The sequence below is a fragment of the Tarenaya hassleriana genome, unplaced genomic scaffold, assembly GCF_000463585.1.
Source record: "Tarenaya hassleriana unplaced genomic scaffold, ASM46358v1 Cleome9, whole genome shotgun sequence".
Taxonomy (NCBI): domain Eukaryota; kingdom Viridiplantae; phylum Streptophyta; class Magnoliopsida; order Brassicales; family Cleomaceae; genus Tarenaya; species Tarenaya hassleriana.
In genome coordinates this window covers 4,686,069-4,695,889 of record NW_010971389.1, presented here as the reverse complement: position 1 = coordinate 4,695,889, position 9,821 = coordinate 4,686,069, and the positions used below count along the sequence as shown (strand labels likewise).

Below are 9,821 nucleotides of genomic sequence, written 5' to 3'. Positions count from 1 at the left end.
AAGAAAATTTAGCCGTAACAATTCTATTGGCTGCTTCTGATATGCCTCAGTGAATGTAAGGCCCAAGACATTTGCAGCTTTTACAACCGCAATTATCTTTCTCACCAATACCCGTCCACTACCTTCATTTAAAAGATTTGATAGACTGTCCAAAACCTAGAACATCGGACACCAAATATCATGAGAGAAACGACAAACCTAAACATAGGCATGCCAAAAACATTAGGTATCTGTTGAGGGAAAAAATAGAGCTATACGCATGAAAACATATTAGGTCATGCAGAAACAAATTAGAATCCAAGGGAGCAAAAGGGAAGATATAAGGAGAATAACCTGCAGCGGTTCGACCATAGGATGATCAACTTTTATACTGTATGATTGGATGACAGAACGAACATCCTCGTATAGCGTTGACAGTGGTACTCGATTGCAAGGGGTAGAAATCATTGCTAGCTTCATAGCAGCATCCACAATTATCAGCTCAGAAGGTGTATTTCCTGGAGAAAGCTTATGCTGAAGTTGCTTTGCAGCTGTTACTTGTCCAAATTCCAATAGAGAAAGAACAGCCCTTTCCAATTCTGCAGGTCCTAATCTTTCCTCCCACTTTGAGAAGGACATTTCGATTCCCGTGATTTCCTCTTGAAGATGAACCTCGCTTCTGTTGTTTAGAGCAGATGGTGCATCTTCAAAGTCGGGCTTATCCAGAAATTCCATAAACTGCCGTCTTGATGAAATGGGTGTTTTAGCCCTTCGTTTGGTCTTTGTGCTTGCACCAGATGTCAAAGAGCTCATATCGGACACATGGTTTCTTTGATGTGCTTGTCCAGGATCCCTAGAGTCATGTTTTTCACCAATTCTGTTCTTCATCATTGAATTAATATGATTGTCCATTTTTGTAATAATATTTGCAATACGGTCGATAATACTCAAACTATTTCCGTTGGTGTCTTTGCTGGTACCACTTGGACTAAATCCCCCTTCATTTTTCACCTGCGCCTCTGATTCTACTGCCAGCAGCCACACCCTAGTCTCGATTTCTCGCAGAAGATGCAAAGGATAAACCCTGATATTGGTAAAATTAAGTCATTAACCCAGTACATAAATGCAAAGGATTACTTATTGTGGTCTGCGATAACTTACGGGTGTGATTGGGTAATCATTCCACTCAACCACTGAAGGGATAGCAGTAATAACTCGTAGACTTCTCGTGAAGGGAGATCTTTCTCCACCATTTCTGCATGTCTAAGGAAAAACAAACCCGCCTGCCAAGGGATAATCAAGAAGAATGCTTTGGTACAGGGAGATCAGGTTTTAAAAAATGGAAAGAGTATCTAATGAACAGAGTTTGGCAGTGACCCCATAAGGCGATTCTCTCTTCAGGAACATCCCAAAGAAACTCTTTCCATTCCGCAACCATGGATTCTGCCTATATATGAAAGACATGGAATAGATGTCCTCAACACTAAGCATCCTAGGAATTACTATACAAAGGACTACAGACACACGTTAAAAACAAAGCTTGGATATGACTCAGAAATATGGCTGATTTTCAGAATAACCAACATTAGCATAGTAAAGGATGCAACACAATAAAAGAAAGGCATCCGATGCGCCCCCGCTTAAAAACCAACCTAAGGCAATAAAACAGGAATGGAATACTCATAATACCTAAATTCCTTGCAAATAGCCTTGTCAAGATAAAAAGCACATATTTTGCACCCCAAAGCTCATACAAATTTCCTTCTACTTCAAACTGAAATATGACTAACTTCATTGTTATAGCACAAAGAAACCACAAAAAACAATTTCCATTGGGAGTACAGCTGCTATGTACTGCCAAACGTGTAGTCATCAGCTTGCAGCATTCACAATGCAAGGACGGACAAATTACTAGGACATAACTGGTTGTTAATTGATATGTAGGGTCATCATTTTTGTTTTCCTATGGGGCAATATTATAATGCCAAATTTAATTCCTAAACCTTGCAATGACAAGTAATCTTCGGAAAATTAAAATAATAGTGGCCCATGAAGTTTTGATACCTGAGTTTCAGTAACATGGTGGACAGAAGATGTCCAAGGCCCACTAATGGTTTCAAGTTGCTTGGCCCAGTTACGTGCTTGCTCCCACTGCCTATTCTTTTCAAGTGCAGTGAGAAGAGAACCATCATCAAGAGCCTCACTTGCCAAGCCCAGGTCATTCTCAAGTCGAAGTGACGGCTCGGCCAAATTAATTTTCCAGTAAAACCGTCGATAGGATGTTGCCGCAGAACCCCCGTCGCCAAAATCAGTTGCAGCAAGAAGTTGTAGCAGGCATCTTTTCTCATATGGTGATGGACATGTTGATAGAACAGCATCAGAAGCTTTAACAGCTGTTGTGCTGATCCAGGTAGCCCCAAAATTGACTTCTTTCGCTTGATTTAACTGAAATTGAACTGATTCATCTTTGACTCTAGCAGAGAAAGAACCCAGATGTGCTGAAGCTTCAGAGAGGCGCATTTGTGAAAACGCCTGGAGAAAAAGTGTAAAAAAAATCAGTCATATGAGGAAGTCCATATTCATTCATAATAAAAATATGCACGTAATCATTTCGCATATGGAAATCAATAATTCTCTGTTGTGGCAATCCAATGATTCACAAATGCAGAAGCTCACTATCAGTTTTCTCACACAGCAGAACAGAACAATGAAGAAAAAACGCTCTTATGCCCAAACGATGGTGGAAATTGTCATCAGACCCATGATGATTGATATAGATAGAAGTCAGTGTGAACACGCAGCCAAGTGTGGTCATGACGGAGATAACTGGCAAGACAAAGATTTGAGACAAACCTGAAGAGCACGGATGAACGGCAACAGAGAGCAAGAAGGGAGGAACAATTCAAAAGCTCTTAGCAGAGGAAGAAACAAGTGCTGTTCACAAAGCATTGCAACCATCTTTGATAGTGAAGCAGGCTCATTAGATACATCATTTGGAACATTGATATCTCCACCTTTTCCATCGTCTGCAACCTCTGTTCTGTGAGAAGAAAATGGTGTACCGCTTGAGGTGCTTAAACTCTTAGCTGAAGCAACTGAATCCACAGATGTGGATACCACAAGTCGTCTCCGTTTTGGGTTCTTCCGATTATAGTGAAACTGAACAGTTCTCGCATCCATGGCCAAGGAATTTGTAGCTTCCACAGCTGCTGCTATATTTTCTGCTATCTTAGAAGTTATGTCATTCACCTTGATGGACGATGTTTCCCTGCCAGAAGGATCTTAGTCAGAGAAATGCAGGTCAATGTTAAAAAACCCATCTATTTCAAAAGAGCATAAAGATCTTCAAAAAGGCCAAATGTTGAGGACTTCAAATGCACTGAGATAGAATATATATATATATATGGATAAATTGATATCCACATTCCAGACCAAAATATCAGATGAACTGCTGATACACCCAATGTAAGGAAAGTACAGTACAGTAGCATTCAACTCCTTAAGGAATCTGTCAAACCTGGCAGCAGTAATTTCCAACCAAACTGTTAGGCATGACAGAGGAGCCACGTCCAGAAAGCATGATGCTATTAGAGCCAAAATAGACCACGACAACTCCTTAGCTTTCATTAGAAGGAATCTTCCAGGGTTCTTAAGCTTCTCAGAATAAGCCAAAATCCGAAAGAGTTCAGCAGGGGCATAAGTTTCATCCTCACAGAAGGAACTTGTCCAGTCTTTTAAAGCATTATCCGAATAAGATGCAGTAGCTTTCTTTCTAGAGTTGATGCTTCTCAAAACTGTCAGTATATGAGCTTTTAAACGTTGATCACCAAACTCCTTCCATGCCTGACAGATGACAAGGTTATAGAAAATGTAACAAAAAGCTTTTCTCGCGGTAACAAAGATTGCTTTTCATGATTTTCGTAACTAGTTAAAGGGTGAGAGATGTACCACATTGACCACTGTATCATATGGGTATCCTCCAAGCTGCGCTTCTGCCAAAAATCCAACCTGGCATTACAGACAACAGAGAAAAGATAAGAACAAGGACAAATGAATGCAGATAAAAGGAAATATCATAAAAGCATACCCAATCATTGTCTCTTGCTAACATGGCAAGGTATTTTGTGCTCAAAGGAAGCCGGTGCATCTGACAGAAAAGAGTAACTAAACTCCAGTGCTGGCTTGCAGCTTTCTGCTTTGCCCGTAGTTCATCCCCATCCCCATCACCGGTTAACAGCCAGTATCCACATGTCTTTATGTCTACACCTATCTGGGGAAGACTAGCTTGCTCCAGATGATGAAGAACAAGCATTACACGGAGTCGAGGTTGAGTGCCAAGAACAGAGGTTGAAATATGCTTTTGCTGGGAGCCACGTGAAATATCTGAATGTACATATTCATTAGCGAGTGCCCTAGCTAGTGACCCCATTAGATCACCTTCACTAGATACTGCATGGAATACAGAGCCCTTCGCCAACCTCTGCCGCATTATATTAGTGCCCACATTAGATTTGTAGAAGGATGATATCCTTCTTAAGGATGCCACATCTACTCGAAGCTTGCTGGCAGATAAACCACAAAGCTCGAGAAGGAAGGCACATGAAGCAACTAACACAGAATCCTCAAAGTGTGTAATAGCAAGTGGTATGACCTGAAGAATAAACAAAGTTCTGTGAAATCATTGGAACGAACACTTGAAACCAAATCAATAAAAGCATTGCAGAATGGAAAATTTAGCTGGCAATACCACTCTAGGACTTCATAATTAAAGCCATTCAACAAACTACGAATGATAAGATAATTGGACATACAGATGAAAAAAGAGACTCGTCACTCTCTGTCAGAGGTGCAAGAAGAATCTGAACATCTGACTGTATATTTCCTTCACCATGTATAGAAGAAGCAGATTGCTCGTCCAGCTTAAGCTTTTCAGCTCTGTGTCCCAGGAAATGACTAAAAGCTGCAAGTGCTCGTCCACGATGCAAGAAGTGCTCAAGTCCAAGCCCAGTTACCTAGGTTGAGTTTATCTTAAATGAGTGAGCAGTATAGAAATTCTATCTATAGGAGAACTGTAAAGGTCAGTGGCCGAACTGCACGAGTATGTGACATTTTTTCACTGAACAAAACTTGGGAAAAAATCCAAAGGAACAATTTAACACCTGAAAAGTGAAATTCTTAAGAACCCACAACAATCAATAGTTGAGATAAAGAAGAAATTATAATGACAATGCAGGATAAAGGTAACAGCTGCTTTTTTAATTTTTACCCTCAAACAGTGTCATAAAAAACGAGTAATACATAAAAGAAAATATGATTCATCATCGTTCTATAAAACCATATGTACTTTCTTCTTTGACATACCATTCACAGAAGATGAATGAAAAGTATATCGTACAACCCAAACTTGGGTAGTTCAACCGGTGAAACGGGGGCGCAAAGCGTCTCTCCCGCCCCGAGTTCGAACCTCAAGTTTGGGGAGGGAACGTATTTTCCAAATTACGTGGCTGGCTCCCGGTCCCGGGATTAGTCTGGACCTTGGTCCAGCATATCCGGTTATCCAAAAAAAAAAGTATATCGTACAGATAAGATTTTTCTTCAGTGGTATGCAGTTCATAAAAATTCACCCTACGTCTTTACAGAACTTAAGACAGAAATGAAACAGTGAACACATCAGAAGCAAAAGTATTTCTCCAGGAAACATCTAAATCCAAAGATAAAATCAGAAAAAGTTAATCAACTGGGAAGAATCACCTCAGTTTTGGTGTGATAAAGTTCCTCTTCAATATGCTTGTGTATTATTGCCTCCCATGAGATGGCACTTAACTCAGTCGGCTGGTCAGCATTTATAAAGAAATCAATATCTCTGTGCAGTAAATACTCCCCTGTAGGATAACCTGAGAAAGACAGCCATCCGAGAGGTCCCTACAAAGAAAATTTTCCAGTATAAAATATTGCTATACAAAATTTAAGAAAACATTGTAGCCTGCTCAAGAATTGCCGGGAGCATAAATTTTCTAACATGGATCACAAGTCGCATAGGAGTAAATATATCTAAATCAGGTTTATTCTGCACCAATGCAATGTTGTCATGTCAATGACCACAGAATCTATGTTGGCCAATGAAAGATCACCACATTAAAAGAGCAAAGGTATGCACCCCTGGAATTACTTTCAAAAAGGTGACTTTACTACCAGATCAAACCCCTGGGATTTGACACATTATCTCCAACATAACTTGACTATAAGTAGGTGGTGGAAGCAAAGGAAATTTCTATGCTCTTTCATTTTACGAAGCCATCGAAACAAAAAATTTTAGCCAACCAAACAGGTGTAAAGGATACACGGAAGCACTCAATAAGCTCACAATACCAGACTCAATAAATTCAAAGTCCAAACTACTACACTTTGTTGTAATATTGTACTAGCACTGTTATCGCACCATTTCACAAAACTCCATTTTAAAAGACATCAGAGATATCTACATCAACAATCAAGAGAGGAATAGAGATAGTGGTATGTAAATTAGTTAGATGATTGAAAAATTTCTTGATGAGACAATCTACCACCTACCATGCATTAGTACCTATTCCTTCCCACCTTTTTCAAGGTATCTCAAAAATGAGAAGCTATTTGCCATTTTGAATAAAGATATAAACCAAAAGTCAAAGCAAGTATATATAAGGCGCTGGAATCACAATAAGAAATAATAACATCAAAATATAAAGCCCATGTTATAAGTAAAACGACCAAGTTTGATGGTTAATCCTCTCACTGAATGAATCTCATATCACAGTCTAAGTGCCTTATACATACCATTGGAAGAATGCAGTGTTACACAGAAGAAAAGCAAACGATACCTGGATATAAAGTTGAATGAGTCGACGAACTGCTTTAGGAAACCAATATGGCAACATCTGCAAAAGTGAAGTATCACGTCCAGCAGAGAAGAATACACTGTCACGCCAGTTTAGATATTCTGCCAAGGCTGAACAATCAAAGAGTCAGGACATGAAATTCAAAATAACAAAATTATTCTGAAGGATCAATTTACCATTCTTGGCCTTTGTTCGTAAAAGGTTGCCAGAAATTTCTTGTCCAAAACATGCAGTAATAAGTTTAGACCATAAAGTGGGGAATCTCTGAAGAAATGATCTCAAATTCTCCAATGTGCACTGTGCAGAAGAACTATGCCTGCTCACACCGCCGCTATTTAAGCACTTTTGAATTGGCATTGGGGCATACATCATAGTTGCTAAAGCTGCCATTTCTCCTGCCCCTTCAGCAATGTCATCAACAGTGCAAACAATTTCATCAATCTCGGCAACACTGAGTTCCCCATTTAGTACCATGCCACGTGACATAATTGAACGTGCATTAGAAAATGAAGCATCATACTCCCGACCCTTGATCCTGGAGAGCAGCAACCATTTTGCCCAGTGAGAATCACCCTGAATACATTCAACCGAAGAACTAAAGGTAACTAAAGGCGAGAAAGAAATTTTATGAAACAATTTTCGATGTGTCGTACATGATGCATGTTGGATGGTTGTTCAGCAAAGTTACTCATCACTCATCAGCCATATAATATCCAGTGATTACAAATATGCACAGGTTCTTTGAGTTCTCATCAAGAGGACAGAGCTTCTATAATATAATCATACAGCATATATAAAACATGGCAAGCACTGACATAAACAACATAAAGACTCAATGGACATGAAAAGCACTTACAATGGCTTCCTGTAATGAGCTGAGCGAATCGTTATCAAGGGCTAGTTGATGATGATCGAGGTACAGATCCAAAAGGTTAGGCAGTTTATATTCTGTGCAGTAGTGTATGAATATCTTGTGTAAAGCCTTAAAGGTATCATCATGATATCCTCCATCCTTTTTGGACAGACATAGATCTAGTGATGGCCTATAGGAGTCATCCTCAAATGAAACTTTGCAGCTATCAACAAGGATGATTCCAGCACGAGCCACAAGATGCACAACATCTACTGTAGTTTCCCAGTATTCCTTTAGAAATATAAATTTCCTCGCAAGTTCTTGCTCCATCAATGTTAGGCACAAGGAGCACACGATATCTCCAGGCAATCTTAGTATCTTGATATATGGAACATCCATGACTATCGCATCCACTTCTTCGATAGAGCGTATGTACTCGTTGTGGGTAGAAATTGAACAATTTACACCGGAAGACTGTTTTGGACCATCCAAAGCAATTTGCAAGCTTCCATCATATAAAACATCCTTAGGAACTAGATCCAACAGCTTGAGGATTTCATCCCAATTATTGTGGCACATATGATACTCCAGTTGTGATTCCCATGGAACATGAACACCCATAACTAGAGGTTGATCCAATACTATCTGTACAGAAAAATTCAACAAGAAACATCTTTCTCAATTAAAATTGCAAAACCGTACATAAATAACTTGAAATGAGTGAAGTAGTCTTCCCTTGACCCTGAATATTGAAGTCATACGAGAAATTAAATCCCTGATCTTAATTATTTTAAGCCTTAAAATCAATATCTACTTTGTTATTTGACAATTGTTTATCTTATTTTCCTTGAGAAAAAAAGAAACCACCAATCATTTAAAGACCTGTAATGTAGCTAGGGAAAACGTTATGAAACGCAAACCAAATCAAAGTAGCGTCACTAGCTAGGATGGTGTAAAGAAAGCTACAACTATTTAAAGTTCCATAATCCCAGTCAAAATATTTACTAATGACAGGACGGAAATTCTCAGGATATTCTATTGAAAAAGCAGAAAACCTTTTGCGAAAAGATGTTATACATCTTGCTTTCATTTGTCCCTTTCTTGACGCAACAAGTAGAAACCATTTAGTTAACATATCAAGACGGAAAACAGTCTAGCAGGTCAAATTTCACATTAAACACAATCCATTTTCGATTTGAAACGTCATGTGGCAAGAATATTTAAATAAAATTGAACTTTCTTGGAAGTTACTAATGAAAAATTAACTTGTCTTGGAAGGTACTAATGAAAAAGTTAACTTGCCTGTTACCTAATTAGAGTTTTGGCCACCAAATATCCTACATACCGTGCAATTAGAAATGACCTATTCTATGGTGCAATAAGGGAGGAGAACAACACAAACTACTTACACGATCAAAGGTTCTTTGATCCCATGTGTTAGACCACACAGCTGCTGCAGCCCAGTAGCCAGCATATGCACCGGCTTCATTGTACAGATGATCAGATTCACCTTCTACTTTTGTCCAAGAGCCCAGAACAACACCATCAACCTCACCACACTCAATTGTAAGATTGTGATGCAGGGATGACTCCACTAGGTGCAAGCTAATTTCTCTGGAAGAATCTGAAGGTGATAGATCCTTCAGGAGTTCGTTTTGACGGGCAAGATATGTTTTCCAGAATTGGCTGCTAGGGTAAAGCCTCTTTTCCATCAAAAGGCCAAAGAAGGACGAGATTAAGAAGCAGTCAGCATTATACTGAACCTAAACCCTTCTAGTAAATTATACATAGGAAGTGTTTATACCTCAATAAGTGAAATCCTCTCTAATATTTGGTATTCATATGGTCTTAAGTAACCATTTCTTCTCATCTCCTCGGCTATTTGATCTCGAAGAGATCGTCTCACTGTGCCAAATAACAATTGTTTGAGACAGTCTTCTACATCCTCTCCAAGCCTTTGCAAAGTTGCAATGGCAAGTCCAGGTTCACCCTACACAATAAAAGAAAGGTTTAAATGTTGTACATAGAAAAGTCCCATAGGTGTTAACTACTCATTCAAACAAGCATAAATAAGGCTAACCTTCAAAAATAGGTCATAAGCAATGGCTCTTCCG

The 9,821-nt window shown here is 39.1% G+C and overlaps 1 protein-coding gene across 1 annotated transcript in view; it reads right to left on the bottom strand.

Moving 5' to 3' along the window:
• LOC104804480 overlaps window positions 1-9,821 on the bottom strand; it is a 19,942-nt gene that overhangs the window by 3,188 nt on the left and 6,933 nt on the right. Inside the window, exons 8-24 of the mRNA XM_010528795.2 lie at window positions 9,788-9,821; window positions 9,512-9,697; window positions 9,117-9,410; window positions 7,711-8,352; window positions 7,031-7,427; window positions 6,837-6,964; window positions 5,731-5,901; window positions 4,791-4,991; window positions 4,067-4,630; window positions 3,928-3,987; window positions 3,497-3,822; window positions 2,833-3,247; window positions 2,044-2,511; window positions 1,298-1,426; window positions 1,141-1,262; window positions 334-1,063; window positions 2-156 (exon numbers count right to left, since the gene is read on the bottom strand). Of these exons, the coding sequence (XP_010527097.1) occupies window positions 2-156; window positions 334-1,063; window positions 1,141-1,262; window positions 1,298-1,426; window positions 2,044-2,511; window positions 2,833-3,247; window positions 3,497-3,822; window positions 3,928-3,987; window positions 4,067-4,630; window positions 4,791-4,991; window positions 5,731-5,901; window positions 6,837-6,964; window positions 7,031-7,427; window positions 7,711-8,352; window positions 9,117-9,410; window positions 9,512-9,697; window positions 9,788-9,821 (5,022 nt within the window). The remainder of the gene's footprint in view (window position 1; window positions 157-333; window positions 1,064-1,140; window positions 1,263-1,297; window positions 1,427-2,043; window positions 2,512-2,832; window positions 3,248-3,496; window positions 3,823-3,927; window positions 3,988-4,066; window positions 4,631-4,790; window positions 4,992-5,730; window positions 5,902-6,836; window positions 6,965-7,030; window positions 7,428-7,710; window positions 8,353-9,116; window positions 9,411-9,511; window positions 9,698-9,787) is intronic.